Source organism: Vidua macroura, chromosome 19 (genome assembly GCF_024509145.1).
Source record: "Vidua macroura isolate BioBank_ID:100142 chromosome 19, ASM2450914v1, whole genome shotgun sequence".
Taxonomy (NCBI): domain Eukaryota; kingdom Metazoa; phylum Chordata; class Aves; order Passeriformes; family Viduidae; genus Vidua; species Vidua macroura.
In genome coordinates this window covers 956,942-980,604 of record NC_071589.1, presented here as the reverse complement: position 1 = coordinate 980,604, position 23,663 = coordinate 956,942, and the positions used below count along the sequence as shown (strand labels likewise).

Below are 23,663 nucleotides of genomic sequence, written 5' to 3'. Positions count from 1 at the left end.
CAGAGACCTGAAGGAGGGAGGGAGGGGAAGCCTGCTTGGCCTCTCCTCTGAATTCCAGCCTCACTGTAATGGGGATTGTGTCGGGATTTTAGTGCTCTCTGTGTTTCCTTAAGGCTGACTGGAGTCTTCCATGACTCAGTGGGGCAGGCCATGGAGGTGCATTACTCATCGATAAATGCTATTGAGTGATCCATAAACTTCAATCCACGGAAAATCCAAACAGTTCTAAGGGAACCTTTGGTCAGCAGCACCGCTCTGCTGAACTGATCAACCCCCAGGCTTGTTTCTGTCTCCCAGTGCTGAATTTCACATGGCCACCTCTGCTTGGCTTTGGGGTTTCTCACTCCACAGACAGAGCGGGTGCAGGTCAAAGATGGAGCTGCCAAAACCAAATGTGACTTTTTATGCATTTTAAAGAAAACAAGCGAAAAAAAAAAATCAATTAGTGTAAAGTCATGTATGCAGAGCTCTAAAACCCGTTCCACTTCATGGGAGGAGATGGTCGTCATTCCCAAGGAATTCCATGAGTTAAGGAGAGGGATTAAAAAATAAAAAAAAACCAAACCACTCATGTGCCCCAGGGAAAGCTGTTCCCTTGGAAGACTTCTGGGCAGCTGTAGAAAGACTCGATGGCTGAGATGGCACAAAGGGTTGTTGGGAATGTCAGCAGAGACGTTGGGATGTGGGAAAGGCAGCTGGGAGTGCTGCTGTGGCTGGGCTGTGGGCAAGCCCAGGGCCTGAGCTCGTGGCCTTGGAGGGGCAGCAGAGGAGAAAAGCAGAGGAGAAAAGCAGAGGGATCTGTCTGGGCAGCTCAGGTTTGCATTCCCTTCCTGCTGGGATGAGTTACAGCCCGGCCTGGGGGCTCCTGTCCCCTGGGAGCCACTGAAATCATCCATGATGGCTGGAGAGAAGCACAAGCAGCCTTCCACGGGCGGTAGCGGTGATTTCAGGAACTAAACCAGAATATTTCTGATTTTCGTGGCAGCGGCAAAGTCTCTGAAGAAAAAAGGAAATGAAGGATGAGCTTTTTTTCTTGAGAAATTCCTAGGATCCCATGCAATTTCTTCTGCTCCATTTTTTATCATCTGTCTTTGCTTGGTGTCCTTCACATAAATCTTTATGCTTTTTAGCTCTTAGCAGATGTGGTTTCAGGGATAAGTCCACCCTTACCTCTGCTGCCAGGTTGTTCCTTTGCACACTTAATGCAAATTATTAAACAAAACCAAAACGTATTTGGTTTTGAAAAAAAAAAAAAAAAAGGAGGAGGTTTTCCTCACTTTGCAGAGGCTTTTTCCAGTAAACACCTCTCCCCTTCCTGGGAGGCAGAGTTCTGTTGGAATGGGAGAGAGCTGCACTTCCAGCCTCTCCCACCTCTTTCTCAGGGATGTTTCTTCTGACCTGGACCCACGCTCAGCCTGCTCTGCACTGTCCAAAACACATTGCCTAAGATCAAAAACTGCTGCTGTGCGATTTTGAACCAAAAAAAAAAAAAAAAAGTCAAGTATTTCAGAATATATCACCCTACATTTTTCCTGTCATGGGCTGCCTTTGCTGCTCCTTCCTTGCCTCGTTTCTCTGTAAGCCCCAGGTGTGGAATTGATCCCAGTTTCCTGAGGGGCTGCCCCTGCCCTGTCCGTGGCTGGTCCTGTGGCTGCAGGAGCCAGGACAGCACTGCAGCCACACTTGTGTCCCCAGAGAAGATCTGCCATGACTTCTGTCCTGGCTTCAGCTGTGTCCATGTTGACCTCAGATCCCACCACTGCTTTGCTGTCTGACACATACCTGGAGAAATCCTGCCCTTCTTGAGGGCTCCATCTCAGATTTTATAGCTTGGATCACCAGAAAAGGCCCCCAGATTTGTGGGGACAGCTGGTGCTCCCCCCACGGCCGGCAGGAGGGAGGTGAGGAGAGGAACCTGGAAGTGCCTCTGCCTTCCTGCGGGGACCGGCCGCTTCCCATGGGAATGCTGGGCTGCCTCAGCTCCTGGTCAGCTCCAGAGCCTCGTGCCTGGCACTGCAGCCCAGGGACACGTGTGCAGGGATGGGGACAGCCGTGGCACTGGGTTTTGAGCAGTCCCTGCTGACGGAGCAGCTCCTGGCCAAGCTCACCTCCAGCACTGACCTTCAAACTTCTCCCACTTCGGCTGTGCTTAAGTGACTCCGGGTTTAGTGCTGGGGTTGGGCACTGGGTTTTTATCTCCTGCTTCAAGATCCTGCTTCCCTGAAAGGAGACCTTGGCTAAATGTGTGCTCCTGGCTGGGTTGTGGTTTGCAGGGCCGTGTTACAGGAGTGTCCTTTGGAAGGTCACCAGCAGCCAGCCTGCCTTCCCCGTCTGCTCCCTCCCGCCGCGGGGACCTGGCTCCTTCCCTCTCTCCTGGTCTCTCTCCATCTTTTTTTAGCATAGCCAGCTAAATGGGAGGTGATAGAACATGGGATTGCCAGCTTGAAGGGCAGAGGGGGCTGCAGGTGGGTCAGAAAACCCGTGGAGGGTCAGTGCTCTGAGGACTTCCTTAGCCACGGATTGCTTGGTGCCCACCTTAGAAATCCAGTACTGATTTTCAACTCTGCCTTCTCCAACACTGACTTCTTTTGGACTGGGGAGAAATATTTCATTTACAGGGAGGTTGAGCACTGCCCTGTGCTTGGGTGTCAGCACAACAGGGGGTTTGTGGGTGCAGAGGATGGATGGATGGATGGATGGATGGATGGATGGATGGATGGATGGATGTTTCTCTTCTGGGGAACCTCTTCTGGTTCAGCTGGGAGTGGGGTCAGAACCTCCTTGTGCTTCCTCCCCGTTCCAGCTGCTCAGACCTCCAGGTCCTGCCATGAGCACTCCAGGATTCTCCAGGTCCCAGCTGAGACAATAAAGGGCTGGGTGCTCGTTGAGCTGTGGGCTGTGTGTTGGGTGAAGTGCCCTGCTCCCCTGGAGCCTGTGTCACAAAACACGTTTATACAGTGATATATAAATGGAGAAATGCTTCTTCCAGGATGTCCAGGGCAGCCCTTTGGTTCAGCAGAGAATCCTGGCAGGGGGATGGGAAAGGAGAGGCTCTACACAGAATCCCAATTGCAGTGCCTTGGGCTTTGAAATGATGACAGAAAATTTTCCTGCTCACATTTGTTCTCATTTAGCTACAGCTTGTTCACCAGGATGTTTTTCAAGGAGGGTCTGGTCAGTGCTGGCAGAGGAAAGTCTCCAATTTCCCAAGCATGCTTATCACTTTGTCCTTGACAACGATGGGAACTTGCAGCACTTTTTTTTCGTGGAGAGGCAAACATGAGCAGTCCTGCCCTTGCAGGCAGCATTGTCCTGCTCTTCCTGTGTGCTGAATCACGCAGGACAGATAAAGTTTCCCCAAAATGTTGTTGGCTTTGCAGATGTCAGACCTGGGAAAGTTGGGTGGAAGGGGGAAGAGAGTGAATATCTGAACTGCAAACTGAACAAACCTTGTAGCTCAAATAAAATGCCTCCCGTCCCTTGGGAAAATGTGTTTTGGTGTAGGATGGACAATACCGAATTCAATAATTTTGATGAACAATAATTTTAAATATTGCAAACAACTCTAGAAATATGGAGGGTTTGTGTCTGGAATAGAGCAGTGCTGGTGGGGTGGATGGGTCAGAGGCAGAGGGTAAAACACAGGGAAGTGGCTGATGTTTGCCCTCTGCCCTCCCTTCGTGGGGATTCAGGGGTGGTTTGGGCTGCAGGACAGGAATCAGGAGCTCACGTTTTAGGAAAGCTGTATATTTTCAAAGCCCAGGATTTTTTTAGATGCTGATATCCTTTTACACAGGGATTTGGTGGAGATGACAGAGTGTTTGTAGAGCAGATGGAAACATGCACTGCAAGGATGGTGCTTGAATGTCTCAGCTCTCTTGGAGAGCAAAACCTCCGTGCTCTGTGTGCCTTGGACATTTCCTTTGTGCTGCAGAACTTTGATAATTTTATGTGGTTTTTGTTATCTCTGTGTACCATCAGACTGCTTTTATCTGTATTTGATACAGTGCTTGTTCCTTGATAAGACTGAGAACATAAACACCCTCCATAATGAACATCTGGGACCTGAGGGAACAGCTGGAGCTGTGTCAGGAGAGGATTAGGTTGGATTTCAGGGAAAGGTTCATCCCTCAGAGGGTGCTGGCACTGCCCAGGCTCCCCAGGGAATGGGCACGAGGCTGCCAGAGCTCCAGGAGCCTTTGGACAGGGTGGGGTTGTTGGGGGTCTGTGCAGGGACAGGAGCTGCACTGGGTGATCCTGGGGGTCCCTCCCAGCTCAGAGGTTTCTGTGATCTGCTCTGGGAAGGTGAATGGTGCAGAAAACCATTCCCATTCAATTCCTGGTGTCACAGGGATGACAGCAGGGAAGCTGCAAGAACTAATGTCACACACTGGCACTACTCTTGTAAGGACAAGGGCTCCTTGTGTCCCAGGGAAGTTTGGGAAGCACAAGGAAAGCCCTCTCTCTTCACTGTCATCCCCTTTTCCCTTGTGGAGACATTTGGGAAATCTTTTGTTTGAAGGAATACAGTCAAGCCAATAGTAAAGGCCATGTCTGTGGATGGAGTTGTGTTCTTTCAATGTTCTTTAACTCTCTGCCATCATCCATCCAGGGTTATGATCCATACATTTGGGCAGGGTATCACTTTGTCTGCTGTGTGCTCTGACTCCTGCTCTTGTTGCTTCAGGCCCATTGAACCCTGGGTTCCCCCAGGGCAGAGCTGCAGTGCCAGTGGGGTCCAGAGCAGCCGAGGGCACGGCCACTGTCCCCAAGCCTGGCTCAAAGGCAGGCAGGGCTTACAGAGACAGGGATCAATAGTGGGAGAGTGCTGGAAGTGGAACCAGAGCAAGAGGCTGTGCAGCAGCACTCAGGGCTTGGCTGCTGTCCTCTCTGATTTATCATGCACAAAGGAAGCCTCTCCTACCTGCGGGGCCGAGGGCAGCCAGACATGGTGTGTGCAGACACCAGAAGCACTGGCTGTGTGTTCCAGGGAAATTGGAGCGGAACAGGCAGCGAGAGGGAAATTTAGTGCCTGAATGTGGCTTTTAATTTTGAGCCATCCCATCAACCACTCGCAGTGTAAGCCTTGTACCAGCTCTGCTTTCCATGACAAAATTAAAGCCATCAGTTACAGGAGGTTGAGGATGGCTTGGCTTCAAGTTTTCCTTTCTCCTCTCTTAAAACTTGATGTAGGGGAAACTTTGCCCACTTTTCTTTTCCCAGAGGACCTTCTGGGCTGCAGGGAGAGCTGCCAGACCCACAGCTCCAGGAGGGAGCCAAGGCAGGACTTGGTGACCGCAGTGGTCGCGTGGTCAGGACTGCACTGAGTGCTCCCAGAAGCCTTTATGAAGATGGTGGATGTGGCTTAGTGAGGATGTCGTGACCAAGTGTTGAGATGCTGTTCCAGGGACTGAAATTCCAGATCTCCTATAGCATAGGCACTAATTCCCTCACTTTGGCTCACTGAGGGAATTCACCTCAGCTCTGTGGCTGCCATCATCCTGTACTCCCTGACCTCCTAGACTGATGCTGCTGTTTCAGGCTGTAGTTCTTCCTCCACTTCAGGCTGGACTTTCCCCTCCACTCTCACTGCACTGAATCTGAAGTCTCTGCTGTGGCATCTCCCAGGATTTGGACCTTTCAGTGATGTGAGCACTGGGGGATGCAGCTGGTTCCATTCTGGAGCTTTCAGCAGGAGGGTGGCTGAGCTGGGGTGCTGTGGGCTCAGATTTAATGTTCCTGCTCCTCTTTCCCCAGAGATCATCGACGACCTCACGAACCTGGTGGAGAACACGGACGACCGGCTGCGCAGCCAGACACGGCACGTGAAGAGGGTGGAGAAGAAATCGACGTCCTGCGGTAGGAAAGGGCTGCAGCACAAATCACTCCATTCCAGGGATGCCTTGGGAAGGCCAGCCAGAGCTAAAGAATAAAGCAGGGAGTTATGAAAAGGATCTCCTCCATGGATCCACCTTGGGCAGCACCAGAGCCCAGCCAGGGCTGCACCCAAGAGGAACCAAAATGGTCCCAAAATGCACGAGCGCTCCCGGGGGCTCTCACTGGGATCAGCTCTGCTCCATTTGCACCTTGCAGTTCATTGTCCCATTCCAGCTCCAGCCCATGCACTCCCATCCTGCTTGTTTTTCTCTCTCCAGCCCACGCTGTTTGTGCTCCTGGGCCTGAGCTTTGGATCATTTGTCCTTGGTGCCCAGCTGGAGCAGGAATTGTTTTGTCTCCCAGCTCTGTGCACAGAGCTCAGCATCCCCTCATGTGAAGCTTAGAACTACACACATGGGCAGCACAGAATGTGAAAAATATAAAAGCTAAAACTTAAGGCATCACCAGGGCAGTTCTTCACTGAGGATGTGCAGTTATTAACTGTTGCTAATTGCTGTGCAATGCGCTCCCCCCCGAGGACAGCTTCTTTCAAAGGCACAAACCCCAGCACTCCAAACATCTCCAGCAGGTCTGACTGGCTGTGCTGAAGGGCTGCTGCAGTTCATTTCCTTGAGCCATTTGACTCCAGCGTTGCACAATGTCCTGATTGTATGAAATGGTTTGAAATTAGAGCGGTGCATGTTAATTAGCTTTACACAAACTTGCTACCAGCTCTCACAAAGCTGGCACAGCGGGGAGCGAGGCCGCAGGGGCGTTCCTGGGGGTGTCCTGCAGGAATGAGCTCTTAACCCAGCAGCACTCAGAGCCTGCCAGGCATGAAATCCTCCCTGGTGACTCCTGCAGTGATGTGCAGGCTGCTAAAGCTAAAGCTGCCTCCCTCTGCAGAGAGCCAAGCACGGGTGATAGTCACAGGCAGGTTTGGATGAAGGCCTGAGGGTTGGTAGCTCTGAGCAGGAGAGGATGCTGTGGGTGGTGGCAGACGTTGTCTTTGTGTGGGGAGAGTGACTGACTGAGGGATGAAGTCCCTGGAGGTGCTGGCAGTTCTGTTCTGGAAGCAGCATGTCTGGTTCTGGTGTCCATGGTTTTTATCGTGCTAGAAGACTCACAGTGCTCTAGAGAATTTTGACTTATGGTCAGAAGTTGTTGAAATTTGGTTTTTGTAGTTCAGTAAAGAGAAAGCCGAGGGCTGATGTGGTCACAACCTGGTTGTGGCTGGTGGGAGATTTCATTCTGTGGAGCGAGGCTCTGGCTGCAGAAGCTCCCAGCTTAGACTGGCATGGAAGCATCTTTCCAGCACTGACAATTCCAGGGATTTATTTGGTCCTCCATCAGTGATAACGTTTTGAAAGCTTGGTTGATGGAGGTTGATGAAAACCTGTGGCTTCTTCTGGAGGTTAAAGTTGACTTGTCAGAGTCATTTGTCTCTGAGTTCACCCGTACCAACTGCGGATGGAATTAAAGGCGTGACTGTAGAGTTCATGACTGACTCTTTTATTTTAGATCTTGAATGTTGATGCAAGATGGATTTAATTTAAAACTAAGTGCACTTGAATGATGCTGAGTACCCCTGTGTGCCTTTGGAGTCTCCCCTTAATTCCTGTGGCTTCGTTTTCCTCATGAGTCCGGGGCAGCTCAGCTTGATGTGGGGGGCGGGCAGGGAATCAGTCCCGTGGGGTCCAGGAGGGATTTCTCCCCATTTTTATGTTCCTCATGCAAGTGCAGCCCCAGACAGGTTGCATGATGATAAGGCTGTCACTTTAACTCGGGAAGCTCATCCTGGCTGCCTGGGGAATTTCAGGGGAGGAGGAGGAGGAGGATGGGAGAAGCGAAGGCTGGGAGGATCCTGGCCTGGATTCCTTGGGGGTGACCTCTCTCACCCTTTGCACATTGAAAAACATTTGGCTTTGGTGAGAAGTGCTGCCTCTGGTGCCTGTTCCCTCTGCTCCCATAGGTCTTCCTGTGTTTGCATAACAATTTGGGCATAAGTAAACACCATATTGCCTCAGATGGCTGCTTCCTCCTGCCCAGGCGTGAGCTTTGCATCAGCAATGCTGAGGCTTTAACAGCATTCCTCCCATCCCCTTCCCACCCTTAGCCTGGCACTGGAATGAACTGGTGCACTGGGATGAGAAATACCCTCCCTGTACATATGATTATCCCTGGCATGAGGCCAAGCAGCAGGAAAACTGGCACCTGCCAGGGGACCCTGTCAGAGTGCCTGTTTATCATTTAAACCGATCAAATCTTCAGTACCTCTTTGGGCTTGGTGTCTTACTTTGGATTTAAAGCAGGGTGAAGTGCTCGGCCCTTCCCCTTGCTCACCCTGTCCTTACTCAGACCCAGTCTCTGCTCTGTTCCAGCGTGTGGCTGGCAATGTGTTTTTCCCTGCTTTATGAAATCATGATGTCTTTGTATTTCCCTGATGAGTGCCTGTGCTGGAGCCACGGGCTGTGGACACAAGCGGAGCACACTGGCTGCAATAATGGAATAATCCCTGTTTTACAAGCAGGAATGTAATGCATTAATGGGTGTGTCTTTGTTAGCAGCCAGTATAATCAAAAAATCAAAGTATTGCTGGTGAAGCCCAACTTTAATCAATATTTCAACATCTCCCTCTCATGCAAACCTCATTTCCAGCTGTGGGGGCTGTTCCCAGTGCCCGCTGGCCCTTGGGCTGTGCCCTTGGCATTACCTGCCTGGCCCAGGAGCTGCCTCTGCCCGTCCTCAGCCTGGCACAGCCCCGCAGGTCGTCCTGGGTGGGTTGTTTCATTCACAGCTTATTTTCAGTGCCATTTTTCTGGCTGTCCCAGAGCTGTTGACAGCGCCAGCCCTCGCCGTGCCCAGGGAAGGCTGTCCTGTCTCCCTGGTGGCCCCGGGCAGCCCCACACTGGTGGCACTGGGAACTCCCAGGGATTGCAGCAGAAGGATAACCACGGGATAGACTCCAGCCTGCTGCATTTATGAAATTATTGTTGAAAATCATCAGTCATCCGCAGGCAAAAGTTTGCACGCTGCCTGGCATTGTTTTCTCCCTTCCCAGTGAGTGCTGGGCATTAGGAGGGCTGGTGGGACATATAAGTTTCATAGATTTCAGAAATTTGCATTGAGCTTTCAGCAGAGTGTTCACACAGATCATCAGTCAAGTGTCAGGCTGCCTGTACCAGCTTTGCTCCAGGAATGGCTGCCTGCACAATCCTGACTTCTCAGCCTCACCACTGGCGCTCTTGGCTTGGTTTGTCCTCTCTCTCCCAGGTTGGGCACCTTTAGGGCTTTCTGCAGAGTAACACTCACTAGCCATTTCTCAATAACTTGTTTTTATTAGAAACTTTAACCCTTAGAACATCCTCTTAAGAACTGCATTTAAGAATTTGCAAATAAATTGAAGTATAATTAATGTAGAGATGCTGGGGGAAACGGGTTTGGTGCTTTTGGGTGACTTTCCCCCCATCCTTGAGTTTTGTAGTGGGATTTTTTGTTTGGTTATTTTCCCTAGAGACCACGGTAGGCAGCTCCCTGCAGAGAGGTTGGTTAAGCCAGGCTTTGGCTGTGATAAGAACATCCTCAAGTGTTTGTGTCTGGAGAAGCTAAGGGGATTTTGGTAGCTCAAGCCACAGCTGGAAGCCCTGTTGGCAGATGTGACCTGTGCAGGGGTGGTTGCATCTCAGCTGTGCCATGTGTGGAGTCAGAAATGCTCTTCAGGTCCTGCTGAAGAATGAATTTTGGGGAGGGGAGCTGGGCATTGCTGGTTCTACTCCTGGTCCTACCCCTGGTTCTCCTGCAGCCAGGGAGAAAAGCTGCTTTTGTTTCCTGGGGAAGCAACACACAGAAAATGATGACTTTGTCACAGTAAAAACAAGCAAAAAAAAAAAAAAAAAAAGAAAAAGAAAAAAAGAGGGAGCTTTCATTTCTGACAGATGAGTCTGTGAGTCTGTGTCCATCCCCTTCCAAGCAGCCTGAGGGCAGCAGACCACATTCTCCCTGTGTGCATCCCTCTGCCCTCTCAGATAAATGAGGAGAACGAGGAACAGGCACAGCAAATCCCCTTCTGGGGCAGGAGCTGTGTCCTGGAGAGCAGCACCCCACTGCACAGAGCAGTTTTTCCCTGTGCCTGCTTTCCTCCAGTTCCACAAGATGGCAATGCAATCTAACCACCTCCCTCAGCCCCAGGTGAAGGCTCTCAGCTCCCCTTTGCCTCCCTGCCCAGGGAGGGGTGGGGGATGCCAAAGGCAGGGTGTAAACTACATCAGATTAATCTGTACCAGGTGGGTTGCTTTTTTTTAATCTTACCAAAACACCTGAATTAAAACCAGAGCTTTGCTAAACCCATTAATTGGAGTTTTTGGAAGGTTTGGTTTGTTTTAAAACAGGGTAGCTTGGCTTATATAAGGTTTCCTCTAGAAAATAATGATTCATGCAGGCTGGGGCCTTTTCCTGCCAGGTTCTGTGATCTCTCTGTTCTAAGTTTTGCTTATTTTTGCCATGGATTTAATTTGTGTTATAAATGACGATGGCAGCTGCTCAGGTTTGTTCCTCTGGCGTATCCTGTGTGTTTAGATGAGCAAGTCCCCATCCATTTGTTTTTTGCTCAGTGGAGAGGAGGAGCTGGTTCAGTTGCCATGAAATCAGCCTTTCCTGCAATCTGACTCTTGGAGAAGTTACACTGATATTCCTCCCAGTGCTGTCCTGACAACTGCACTGCTCTGACCCACCTGTCCAGCCTCTGATGGGATGAGATTTCTTGGCCTGGCAATTTAGATCTTTTCCTGAGATGGGGCCCGTGCTGGTGGCAGTGTCCCCAGCCTGGTGCTCACTCCTGCAGTGCCCTCCAGAGCTCCTGGCCTTGCTCTGCCTCCTCTTCCTCCTCACACTCGCTGTATTCACTCCTCAAATATTTGCTCCTGCCGAGGTGTTGGAATTCATTCAGCTGATGAAAGAGGATGGACCTAAGCAGTCACAATCAGGGGTTTTTTTTTGTAAAAAAAGATGGTTTGGATTTGCTTTATGACTCCCAGGTGGGAAGCACAGCACGTCCTGGTGCTGTCAGCTCTGTGTGTGTGTTGAGCAGGAAAAGATGGGACCTTCTGGGTCAGAGGATCCCTTCAAGATAAATTTCTGAGAACAAGCTTGTTTTTTCCCCCCCATTACTCCTATTGGAAGGCTGAAATGGTCATAAACTTATCTCCAGCCTGGACCTGTCAGGGATACTTCATGATGCCCACGTGCAGCCCTTGTTCTGCTGTCCTGAACAGTTCTTTCCCCTTCTTTATTTTTTATAAAATGTGTGTGTCCAAGAGATCACTCGGTGTGCCCTCCCAGCTTTTGTTTTGCAGGGCTGAACAAGTGTCTGTACATTTTAATCTCCTAAATTAATCTGTTTTCTGCCAAGTCTTTTTTTTTTTTACATTTCTTCCTACATAAACCTTTTGGATCTTTAACCACAGGAACCAAGTGCTACATCCCTGGAGCCTTCTCACAGCTCTGGGTTTCTGTAAACCCTATAACCTGGCTTGTCCAGCAGCTCCAGCTCTTCTCTGGCTGTTGGAAATTCTGCAAGTCCAGTGTGTTGATGCCTCAGTCATTTTGGTTTTGAGCTGTTTGCTTGGGCCTTTCTCGTTCTTGAACATTTTCCACTCAAGTTCATTTTGTTTCCAACTCACAGCAAAAACTATTGTTTATCCTCAGAGCGTGGCTTCCTCTCCCATCCCATGGAATTTCAGCCTTCCTCCATTCATCTTCACAGTTACCCATTTTTTCCCTCATCCAGTCCCAGCTTTCCTGTGTGCTGGTGCTGCTTTCCAGCTTTGTGTCAGCAGCAGATTTCATTAGCACACTTACTTCTTGTGCCAAGGTCATTAATAAAAACATTTAATAAGATCAGCCTGCTGACCATTCCTGGAGGAGCTCTGCCAGTGACCTCCATCCGTTCTGATCCTTCTTTCAACGCCACTTCCCCTTTCACCAGTTTCCTGCCCTTGCAGCTCTGCTAATCCCCAGTTTTTCATTTCAGGTTTTCCCATGTGGGGCTGTATCACTTTGCTGAAGTCTGTGTGGGTAGGGTCTGTCTCACTTGCTTTGTCTAGAAAATTCAGTATCTGACCAGCTAACCTGGTTAGCTCTGTGTGATCTGATTTCCCCTCGGTGCACTCCCAGTGTTTTCTACCCTCTTTAATTTTTGGTTTCATGTTCTAATTAGCCTTGGTTTGCTCTGGAGCCTCCATCCTGCCCAGGTTGGTCAGACAGGCCTGGGGTCGCTCACAGCTGATTCTTCCTTCCATTTTGTGGGTGGCAGTTGTGTGGGCGCTGCAGTTCCCCCTCTGGTTCTGGAGGGATCCCTAATTTTGGGATACATGTCCTGGCTAAGGCTCAGTGTGAAGGGAAGGGCCTGAGTGCATCAGTCCTGCCCTCATTCCTGATTTTAAGGACACCCCGAGAGTGGCGTTTGTGGGACTGGGCTGTGAGACGTAAATCAGGCAGAGGCTGAAGCCTGGAGCAGTGAAATGCCACCCCTCCCCATCAGGACACAGGGAGAGGGGGAGCAAAAGGCAGTAGAGATCTTCTTAATTACATTTGCATATGCAGCTGTTCAAACAGACTGAACTTCATCAGTGCCTGTTCATAGCTATCAGGAGATTTAGAGCAGCTGTTGTCAACCCACGTAGTGGGATCCTACAAATCTGGTGGTAAAATAAGCCCCTGGGCACCCTGCTCACCCAAGCTGTCCGTCACTGCAAAAGGCCAAGCAATTAATTGGATTTCAATATTGAAGGAATGGAATTGTGTGAAACATCCAAGCGCGACTGCTTACAGCTTGGTTTCCAAGGATACATGTTGCAGAATTAAATCATTAATTTATATTTCTGAAAACAGTGATGAAATGTGTTAATTTGTACATTACCAAAGAGGCTCAAACTTGCCTCCTTCTGCCTTTTCTTTCCTAATATGCTCAATGACAAAATAATTGCTCTTCCTGATCTGGAGCTGAAATACAACGGTGTTCAGGCTCGGGGGATTTCGTGCCACGTTAAAACCTAAATTAGGGGGGAAATCATCCGGGTTAAACGTTTGTAGTAATTCCTGCAGACTGAAATTCTGCCTTCGTCTTTGGCTCCCAAATGCTGAGCCTTTTGCAGCCTCCCTTGGTGGTGTTACCCTGCATCCCCCGAGCCAGAGCTGGGCTGAGCACGCAGTGCCTGGGCAGAGCGAGGGTCCAGCATCTGGAATTCTGCTTCCCAAGCCCCGGGCACTGCAGGGACACAACAATGCACGGAGGATGTGGTCAATGGGGAAATTAGTCTGCTAGGGACAAGTGGTTATGTTGTCTCTTCAGGGCTTTGTGAGATGCGTGGAGGATGCTGATCCCACCAGAATCCGGGCATATAAATCAACAGGGGCTGGGATCTCAAATATTTCTTGTTTTGCAAAAGTGCAGTAGGATTCCTGCCATCGTGCCAGTGGACTGGAGGAAAAGTGTCCTCAGGCACATGGGAAGAGCAGTAAGGAAGCCCTGCCCTTGTGGGGGATTGGTCAGGTCTGGGGCCAGGGGGGCATTTCTGGTGTTGCTTTCGGAAATGTATCGACTTAAGGTGAAAGTCAAGATTTTTGTGCAGCCCCGGGGAAGATACCTTCAATGCCACTGTCACTGGGCTACCTGTCTGCTTGCCCGAGGCCCCAGGTGGGCTCTGCACCCTTTGCTCAGGGTCACACAGAGGGGATGGGTGCTGGGTGTCACACGGGGGTGACAGGGGCTCACACTGGAGCTGTTGTGCCATCCCTGGGGCTGCTGTTTGCAGTGACTTCCACACCTTCCTGGGGGAAGCAGAGCAGTGACACTGGAATGTCACAGCTGGTGCCAGCCCAGCTGGATGCTGGTGGCAGGAATGCTCTCCTGCCCAGGTCTGGGCTGCAATTGAAGCCTGTCTGCTTCAGGGTGGGGAGGCCAGGGGCTTGTTTCTGCTGCAGGATGATCAGCCTGTGCCTGTGGCTCTGGTGTGACATTCCAGTGGCTCCTGGGCTCTGTAGGTGTGGAGTTGTGGCTGGTGGGGCAGTGGCTGCATTGAGGGTGTGTTGTACCACGGCCCCAGATGGATTGTGACACACAGCAGCTCCTGTGTAATACTTATCTCCTAAACATTCAAAAAACCTGCACCAGAACATTGCTCTTTTGGCAAGGAAAACAGCTCCACTAGCTCCGCTTCAGTGGAAACTGCATTTTGCAAGCCATGCTTTCTGAATCCCTCTGCTTATTCCATTTATCTGCGAGATGCATTGGGAAAACTTGGAAAACTTGGCTCTAATTTGCAGTAGCCTTTTGAGGGAGGTGCTGCCTGCTTGCACCTCACCCTTGGGTCGTTGTGTGCCTGATAATTAATTATGTTTGTCACTGGGGCTGAGGGAAGCAGGGGATGGTGCGGGGTGTCCCCAGCCTCTCCTTCCCACCCCTCCTCTGCAAACATCTTCCCCTCGATGCTTTCTTTTGTCAGAAGCCTGAAAGAATACACTTATTGTAAACTTCTATCTGCTTCCACTGAGGGACAGTTTTATAGGATACAAACAGTGCCTGCTGGGATTTTTATGGCCTATACTTTTCTCAGCAAATGGTTTTGAGCACAAGTTGGCCGGGCTGGAATGACCTTCTCTTGTTCATTAACTGTCTGTTGAAAAATCTGCGTGTGGTGGTAGTTAGAGAGCCCTGATTGGGGTTATTTTAGGTGGTGCAGGGAGGTCTGGGCCTTTCCTTCCCTCCTCATTATCAAGCAGCAGAGGCTGCTTAGGGCCTGGTTTATTTACCTAATAAACTGCCTCTTTATCGTCTAGGAAATGCTCACATTTTTCAGCCAAGAAATCCTAGTAACAGGCAAACAGAGGTCTAGCAGTCAGGTCTGGGGAAACAACAAAATGAAGGTCAGCTAATATTGCTGTTATTCTCTTTCCTGGTGGCCATGACAGCAGGGGTGGTTTATTTGAAGATCCCAGACTCGGAGTCATTGCTCGCATTGTTGGTCCCCCGAGCATGGGAGGCTGTGCCAACACTTGGGATATTAATGTATTCCACAGATCAGTGAATGAGGAATTCCTCCGCACTCCTTTCTTTGGAAAAAAAAAGGGGGGGAAAAAAAAAATCCCCTTCTCCCCCCCCTTCCCCCTTCTCCCCACACTTTGTTTGCCGAGGCTTTGTCCGCGGGGTGTTGCTGGGCATCCCTAATGAGGCTGGCAGGGATCGGGGATGGGGCCGGCCGTGGCTCCTGCCCGGGGGACACGGCCCCAGGTGTGGCAGCTCCCGCACGGGCAGGGACACCCGGGCAGGAGGGAGGAACAGGCTCACCTTCCTCCCCGCAGAAAATCCTGCCCCCGTGCCTCAGTTGCTCCCTCGGTATTCACCCCAGCGCCCAGCCCAGCCCAGGGGCTGCCAGGGAGGAGTTGGCATCTCCCGGCGAGGAGCACGGGCCAGCTCGGCCCTGACGTGGCAACAGCGCCTGGGACAGCGGCCTCGGTGGGATGGGTGTGCCGAGACTTTGGGGGAGTAAAAGCTGGGCTCCTGAGGAGACAACTCCCCCAGAATAATGCCAGGCATCAGGGAAAGGCATCCGGGCAGGTTTTTTTTATAGATTCCCGCTCCGGAGCAGGAATTGTACTTAGATATTTTTTAATATATTCTTTGATCCCTCATGGAAATGTTAATGAGACGAAAACTCCTAAAGAGCTCTCCAGACACTGCCCTGCTCTGGAGAAGGGTGGAGCGAAACACAGCCCCTCCGAGGGCTCCTGACACACAAGCAGCCCCTTTGTTCCCTCCTTTCTGTCCCACAGACGCGTCTGGGACCGCAGGGAAATGAGAGGAGGCTGCAGAGGCCGCGACAAGGCCGGGATTCCCGTCGGGAGCGGGAAAATCCCGGGGCAGCGCTGGAGGCCGGGCTGCTGTGGCGTTGGAAGTGCAGCACTGCTCGCCGTGGCACCGGGCCGTGGCACCGGGCTGTGGCACCGGGCTGTGGCACCGGGCTGTGGCACCGGGCCGTGGCACCGGGCTGTGGCACTGGGCTGTGGCACCGGGCTGTGGGAGCCCTTCTCCCGGCCTTCCTCCCGGCCTTCATCAGCACAGGGCCAGCCCCAGCGCTGCAGCTGGGCCCCTGCACAGGGGCTGGCAGGAGGGGACACGCACAGGGACACGGATTCTGTGCCACGGGGCCAGCTGCAGGGCGCGGAGTGGGGCTGGCACTGCCACGGGGCACCCCTCGTGTGGGGCTGGCACTGCCACGGGGCACGGAGTGGGGCTGGCACTGCCACAGGGCATTGATGGTCTGGGGCTGGCAGTGCCACAGGGAACCCCTCGTGTGGGGCTGGCAGTGCCACAGGGCACGGAGTGGGGCTGGCACTGCCACAGGGCATTGATGGTCTGGGGCTGGCAGTGCCACAGGGAACCCCTCGTGTGGGGCTGGCAGTGCCACAGGGCACGGAGTGGGGCTGGCACTGCCACAGGGCATTGCTGGTGTGGGGCTGGCACTGCCATAGGGCACCCCTCATGTGGGGCTGGCAGTGCCACAGGGCATTGAAGGTGTGAGGCTGGCACTGCCACAGGGCATTGATGGTGTGAGGCTGGCACTGCCACAGGGAACCCCTCGTGTGGGGCTGGCAGTGCCACAGGGCATTGAAGGTGTGGGGCTGGCAGTGCCACAGGGCATTGATGGTGTGGGGCTGGCACTGCCACAGGGCACCCCTTGTGTGGGGCTGGCAGTGCCAGAGGGCACAGAGTGGGGCTGGCAGTGCCACAGGGCATTGCTGGCACTGCCAGAGGTCACTGATGATGTGGGGGTGGCAGTGCCACAGGGCATTGCTGGTGTGGGGCTGGCACTGTCACAGGGCATTGCTGGTGTGGGGCTGGCACTGTCACAGGGCATTGCTGGCACTGCCAGAGGTCACTGATGATGTGGGGGTGGCAGTGCCACAGGGCACCCCTCGTGTGGGGCTGGCAGTGCCACGGGGCACCCCTCGTGTGGGGCTGGCAGTGCCATGGGGCACCCCTCGTGTGGGGCTGGCAGTGCCATGGGGCACCCCTCGTGTGGGGCTGGCTAGCTCGGAGCTGTGCTGTATTTCACATGTTCCATTTGTCCTGGGGAGCAGGAGCTGCTTTCTCCTGCCCGGCCCCGCGTGGGCAGGGCCATGGAGGGCAGAGGGAATGTGCATTTCACTGGCCTTTACCCCCCGGCTGCTTCTTCCTGCTTGCCCGGGAGAGAAGACAAGTGCTTTGCACAGCTCAGTGTGTGTCAGGAGGGGTAGATTTTGGACATCACGGGCATATTTGCAAAACTGTCCCAAATCTACCAGATTCAAGGAGTTTGGAAAGTAGAACCTGTCCAGAAGGGAAGGTACTCCTGGCTTTAATGCTTCTCCCTGGGCTTGGAGATTTTATTTAGCTCTGAGGTTCTGCAGGGCTGGACGTGTTGGTTCTACTGCAGTGTTTATAAAGTCTGGGGGATCCCAGCAGACAATGTTTTGTGTTTATCTCCAGAGCACTAGCAAGGTGACAGTGCTGCTAAAAAGCTTTGGAAAAGCACCTTATTGGAGCCAAAGTGACTCATTGCTGCTAGAAAAGCAGCAAATGTTTTTCTGGCATTTAAGTAAAATGCAAAAATATTCATTTCCCACCTTGATATTGAATTAAAGACTCAAAAGTGAGGGGAAAAAGCCCCGTGTTTAGGCCTTCTAGAAAAACAGCAGCAGTGCCAAATGATTCATGCTGGGTATTTTACAGCATGGGGCAAGGCAGTGCCATAAACAGGAACATTCCCAGTTTCCTGAGATGAGATGATGGGATTTCTTCCTGTGGATTGTGCATTCTGTTTTCAGACCTAGAAACACTCCATTTGGCACGGCGTGTTTGAACAGGACACTGAGATCCCTTGGGAACTGGGTAGAGGTTTGTAGCTGATCTCCAGTTCTTGTCAGACCTGCAGGTCTGGCTGGGGGATGTGGGGAGCAGTGGCTCTCCAGACTTCCCACTGCACCTCAGCCCTTTGCTGGAATCAGAATTCCTGCATTTCTGCCCCTTCCCCAGTGTCACTGCTGCTGCCTTACTGGTTACTGTGGTAATCACAGCATTATTAACATTTCCTTGGTGGCTTTGCCAACGTCCTCTGAGCCACTTCCATCGTTAAGTGGTTTCATTGTTTGCCATCGCCTTTGGTATTTGGGAGCTGCTGTTTGCTCTGGTTCTGGATGCAGCTGTGCCCCTGAATGCAGGATTAGCTCAGTCCTCCCCTGAGCTCCTCTGTCCTTTTTGGAGCGTTCACAGCAGATTTGTGTGTGAATTTTAGTGGTTAACAGAGAAACTCTCTTGGACAGGAAGATCTGGGGTTTGGATCAGCCAGCCCTGCCCAGTGATGAAGAGCTGTTCCTGTGCCAGGTGCTCCACTGGGACCTCTCTGGATTTGCTCAGCCCAGAGGGTGTCCCAGGAGCTGCTGTGCTGGTGTCCCTGCAGCAGAGCCAGGCTTGGGGGCTTCAGACTCTGTTTGAAATCAGGAGCTGCTGAATGGAGGCTGGATGCTCTGTGCTGTGCAAGCCCTGAGCAGACAGGGAGAGCCAAGTTCAGCAGCTGCCCAAAATCCTGGCTGGGAGGCCCTGGCACAGCTGGGGCTGCCCCTGGATCCCTGGCAGTGCCCAGAGCCAGGCTGGACAGGGCTGGGAGCAGCCTGGGGCAGTGGGAGGTGTCCCTGCCATGGCAGGGGTGGGAATGAGCTTTAAGGTTCCAACCCAAACCACTGTGTGATTCCAGGATGCCCAGCCTTGCTCCCCTCACAAACCCATGCTGCATTTTGGCTGCCAGAGGAACACTGATCATCTTCCCAGGAAGGAAGAGCAGAACTGACTCTCCTTTGCTGCTGTGTGAACGAAGATCCAAATGGTGCTGGTGGCTTTTTGGTGGCCATCTTCTGTCCTGCCAATTCTGGCAGCAAGGACACAGTTCAGTCAGCAGAGGGCTTGGAACTGGGGAGTATTTTGGTGTTAAATGGCCTGGAGGTTGAGGTGGCAGCTCCCAGAAGGGAATGGTGTCTGTAGGTGGGCACTCAGGTATTTTTATGGGATGTGACTGAGTGAGATTTACAGCAGACGAGTTCCAGTCGTCTGCTTCCTGCTTGCTTTGGCACAGACACACAGAGCCCAGCGTGAGCTGAGCCTGGCTTTGGCTGGGCTCTGCTCAGTGCCTGCCTGTGCTGTGGGCTGGCTCACCTGAGACCCCCAGATAGTGGGGGGACCCCATCTCCTTTTCACGCCTTCATTCAGCATCAGTCAAGAAAGAAACGGGGATCAGGGAGGCAGGAAATGTGTTATTTCTGCTCTTGGGTCTTCAGAGAATCACTGAAGGGTTTGGATTGGAAAAGGGACCTTAAAGCCACTCAGTGCCACCCCTGCCATGGCAGGGACACCTCCCACTGTCCCAGGCTGCTCCCAGCCCCAGTGTCCAGCCTGGCCTTGGGCACTGCCAGGGATCCAAAGGCAGCCCCAGCTGCTCTGGGCACCCTGTGCCAGGGCCTGCCCACCCTGCCAGGGAACAGTTTGTTCTTAATTTTCCATCTAACCCTACCCTCCTTCAGCTTCAGGCCATTCCCTGTGCCCTGTCCCTCCATCCCTTGTCCCCAGTCCCTCTCCAGCTCTCCTGGAGCCCCTTCAGGCTCTGGAAGGAGCTCCAAGGTCTCCCTGGAGCCTTCTTCAGACTGCAGAACCTCAACTCTCTCAGCAGGAGTACTTAGCCTTGTGCTTTCCTCTTCAGAGCTGTCCCAGCACGCAGCTCCCAGGCAGGTGAGCCCTTCTGCCAGGTTGGTCACTGGCTTTGTGCAGTTTATCCTTTTAGGTACCAGGGGTGAAACATCCCTGGTGCTGGAGTTTAGATGGAACTAGACTGCACTTCAGGAGCCCTGAGCTAACTTCTTGCATAAGAGACTTTCTTTGAGAAGTATTTTTAAAGACATCTCTGATAAAAATACCACAGGTAGGAGGGAGAGCTCTTGGCACACTCACCTCTCATGTGCTGGGGTTACACCCTTTACTTTATATAGATCCACAAAAGGGGGGGTTTGTAATTCTTTAGATAATGGAGGGCTGCTGAATAATGCTGTATAGACTCCTGTTAAACTTGGAGTCTTTTGTTACATGAAGTGTCACAAAGCCCTGTCTGGAACAGCCTCTCCCAGAACCTGTCGCTCCTCACGGTGCCATGAGATGGCAAAAAGTCAGGATTGCTGCCAGCTCTGCCAGTATTGCAGGCAGTTAATCCCCACCCTCAGTCCTGGGCTCTGTCAGGCCACAATGAGTGCAGAGAGGGGCATCCCCCCTCTCCATGAGCATCACCCCTCTCCATGAGCATCACCCCTCTCCATGGGGCATCACCCCTCTCCATGGGCATCACCCCTCTCCATGGGGCATCACCCCTCTCCATGGGGCATCACCCCTCTCCATGGGCATCACCCCTCTCCATGGGGCATCACCCCTCTCCATGGGGCATCACCCCTCTCTGTGGAGCATCACCCCTCTCCATGGGGCATCCCCCCTCTCCATGAGCATCACCCCTCTCCATGGGGCATCACCCCTCTCCATGAGCATCACCCCTCTCCATGGGGCATCACCCCTCTCCATGAGCATCCCCCCTCTCCATGGGGCATCCCCCCTCTCCATGAGCATCCCCCCTCTCCATGGGGCATCACCCCTCTCCATGGGGCATCCCCCCTCTCCATGAGCATCACCCCTCTCCATGAGCATCCCCCCTCTCCATGGGGCATCACCCCTCTCCATGAGCATCACCCCTCTCCATGAGCATCACCCCTCTCCATGAGCATCCCCCCTCTCCATGAGCATCACCCCTCTCCATGAGCATCCCCCCTCTCCATGGGGCATCCCCCCTCTCCATGGGGCATCCCCCCTCTCCATGGGGCATCCCCCCTCTCCATGAGCATCCCCCCTCTCCATGAGCATCACCCCTCTCTGTGGAGCATCACCCCTCTCCATGAGCATCACCCCTCTCCATGGGCATCCCCCCTCTCCATGAGCATCCCCCCTCTCCATGAGCATCACCCCTCTCCATGGGGCATCCCCCCTCTCCATGAGCATCACCCCTCTCCATGGGGCATCACCCCTCTCCATGAGCATCACCCCTCTCCATGGGGCATCACCCCTCTCCATGAGCATTCCCCCTCTCCCATGGGCATCCCCCCTCTCCATGAGCATCCCCCCTCTCCCATGGAGCATCCCCCCTCTCCATGAGCATCCCCCCTCTCCATGGGGCATTCCCCCTCTCCGTGGGGCATTCCCCCTCTCCATGGAGCATCACCCCTCTCCATGAGCATCCCCCCTCTCCATGGGGCATCACCCCTCTCCATGGGGCATCACCCCTGTCCATGAGCATCACCCCTCTCCATGAGCATCCCCCTCTCTGTGGAGCATCACCTGCCACGATGGATTATTCCCCCTTTTTTGGGTTGCAGGAGCTGCAGTGCTGGCTTGGATTTGTTCAGTGCTCAGGGCAGGTCATTGCTGCTCTCCCCAGTGCCCACGGGGGCTCTGGTCACCTCTCTGGGTGACCCTGCTGGTCCTGGTCTCCCTCCAAAGCCGCTGGGGATTTTCTGAAGAGTTGTTTTAGCATGAGCTGCTGGCTTGCTAAACGCTGCTGCAACTTCTTCCCCCATAAAATTTTTGACATAATCTTCCTTTTTGGCGGAGGGAAGAGCTAAATGGAAGTTCATTGGGAAATGAATATTTCATGCTGCCAGGGAAGGTTCCTGATTGCAGTGGATCCTGGAGCTGGTAATGAATGTGCACTATCCGGGCCGGGGGATTTGGGGTGTGAATTTCCCAGGGTCTAATCATCTCCTAAAGCTGCTGAGTGTGACTCCTTCCCCAGTAATCTACTTAACTCAGTCATTTACCCCTCCTCTTGCCTCGCCAGGAGAATGAAGCTCCCAGGTTGTTTGCATGACAAGTAGCCCGGGATTGTCTGGGCTCCGAGGAAGATGCTGGGAGTTAATTGGAGCAGCTGGAGTTGGTGGTTTCCCATGTTCACTGGCAGGCTGGCTGAGGAGCAGAGCTTTTATGGGCAGCTCTATTCCAGACTGCACCATGTGTTTTGATAGCTAAAATACTTTAAAAAAAAAGATGGCTTGCCTTCCAAAGGATGTTTTTCTCCACCAAAACTAATCTCGAGGGAAAATGGTGTTTGGTAGCTCTAGAATTATTGGATTTGCAGATAGAAACTGCTGTGTTAATGGCAGCTACTGACTGATGACCAAAGCAGCTAACTGGGAGATGTTCTTGGCAGCTGGTCCTGCTAAAAACCTCCCCTCAAAGCCATGAAAACCACAGTGAACAATATCAAAAAAAAAAAAAAAAAATCTGCTAGTAAGCAGAAACTAATCACTGCATCCACCTCTTCATTATAAAATTAAGGATGCTCCATTAGAAGTGTTGCCTTTTAAATTTTATTAGGATTCCCTCCCACCAAACCTTGATTGTGCTAAAAATAAAAGGCTAAGCATCCCTTCATCTCTGTTTTTAATTTGCCTCCTCCTGAAGCCAAACACTGTGAGTAAAATTCCTGCTTGGAGATGAGCTCTGCGATACGTGGTCAGCCTGGGCTGGCTTGGATGGGAGCAGAGGCAGAAAGAGAGGCTGAAGCACTGGATAAACTGTCCAGGTTTTATTTAAATTACTGTCATGTTCCGTGGCTTGCTTGAAATCAAGCCCTGCCAGGCTTCTCCCTGCAGTCCCCGTGGCTTGCACCTAATATGCATTTCATTAAGCACTTGCAGATGACTTTATTCCTGCTGTAATGCTGGTGTGCAGCGTGGAGCTTTTGAAGTGATCGAGGCAGGAGTTGATGAAACCTTTAAAAAAGATTCTTTCAGCGTGACTTGAGAGTCACTCAGGCACAGCCCTGGCGGGGTGACACCAGGCAGCAGTCGTGGTGTCACTTGTCCCCTCGGTGGCTCAGGGGTGGGGTCAGCTTGGAGAGCCCGTGCTGGCAGGGCAGGGAGTCTCATGTGAGTGCCTCACCCCCTGTTCTGGTCTCCAGCTGCCACAAACGTGGGTGCAGATGTTGGGGTTCAGCTCCATCTTCTTAAAGCTGAGCTGGTTTGGGCTGCAAGGAACCTTGAAGATTTCCTGTTCCACCCCTGCCATGGGCAGGGACAGGGACACCAAGCCCTGGCTTTGGACACCTCCTGGATCCAGGGCTGACCAGCCCCTGTGCTGGACAGGTCAGAGCTGCCAGGGGAGCTCTGTTGGAACAGCCCCATCCATGCCTGGCCACTGTCCTCGGGCTCCTGGGAAGCAGCCTTGGAGCAGAGGTGGACAGCCCACGCCGAGTGCTCCACCTGGGGGAGTTCTCCACTCCTCTCCCCGCAGGGCTTTGCCTCCAGTTCCTGGTGGGAATGGCTGCAGCCAGGTGGAGTCCCTGTGAGCACAGCTGGAGCTGCTCGGGCTGCAGGGTCCTGTGTGCAGGACCAGGGAGAGCTGGGGCAGCCACGGGGCCTCTCCCTGCTGCCCCACGCCTGCGTGAGCCCAGCTTTTGGTAGCACAGCACCCACATGATCCGTGGTTTTTATGAGGAAAGATGAACGTGAAAAATCATTTATGTAAACTCTGTGTGAGCTGGGAGAAAATCAGAATGAAATCCATGTTGCAATTCCAAAAGTGCATGGAAAGGCATATTTGTTTTGTGACTCAGAAAGACGTCGCTGGCTTAGGAGTGTAATTTTAGCAGAATTGTATCACTTGGTTTGAA

At 52.5% G+C, this 23,663-nt stretch overlaps 1 protein-coding gene across 1 annotated transcript in view; it reads left to right on the top strand.

Annotated features, from left to right (window-relative positions):
- Positions 1–23,663, top strand: part of STX8 (syntaxin 8) — a 92,000-nt gene that overhangs the window by 52,149 nt on the left and 16,188 nt on the right. The window contains 1 exon segment of the mRNA XM_053995069.1: positions 5,758–5,859. Within this exon segment, the coding sequence (XP_053851044.1) occupies positions 5,758–5,859 (102 nt within the window).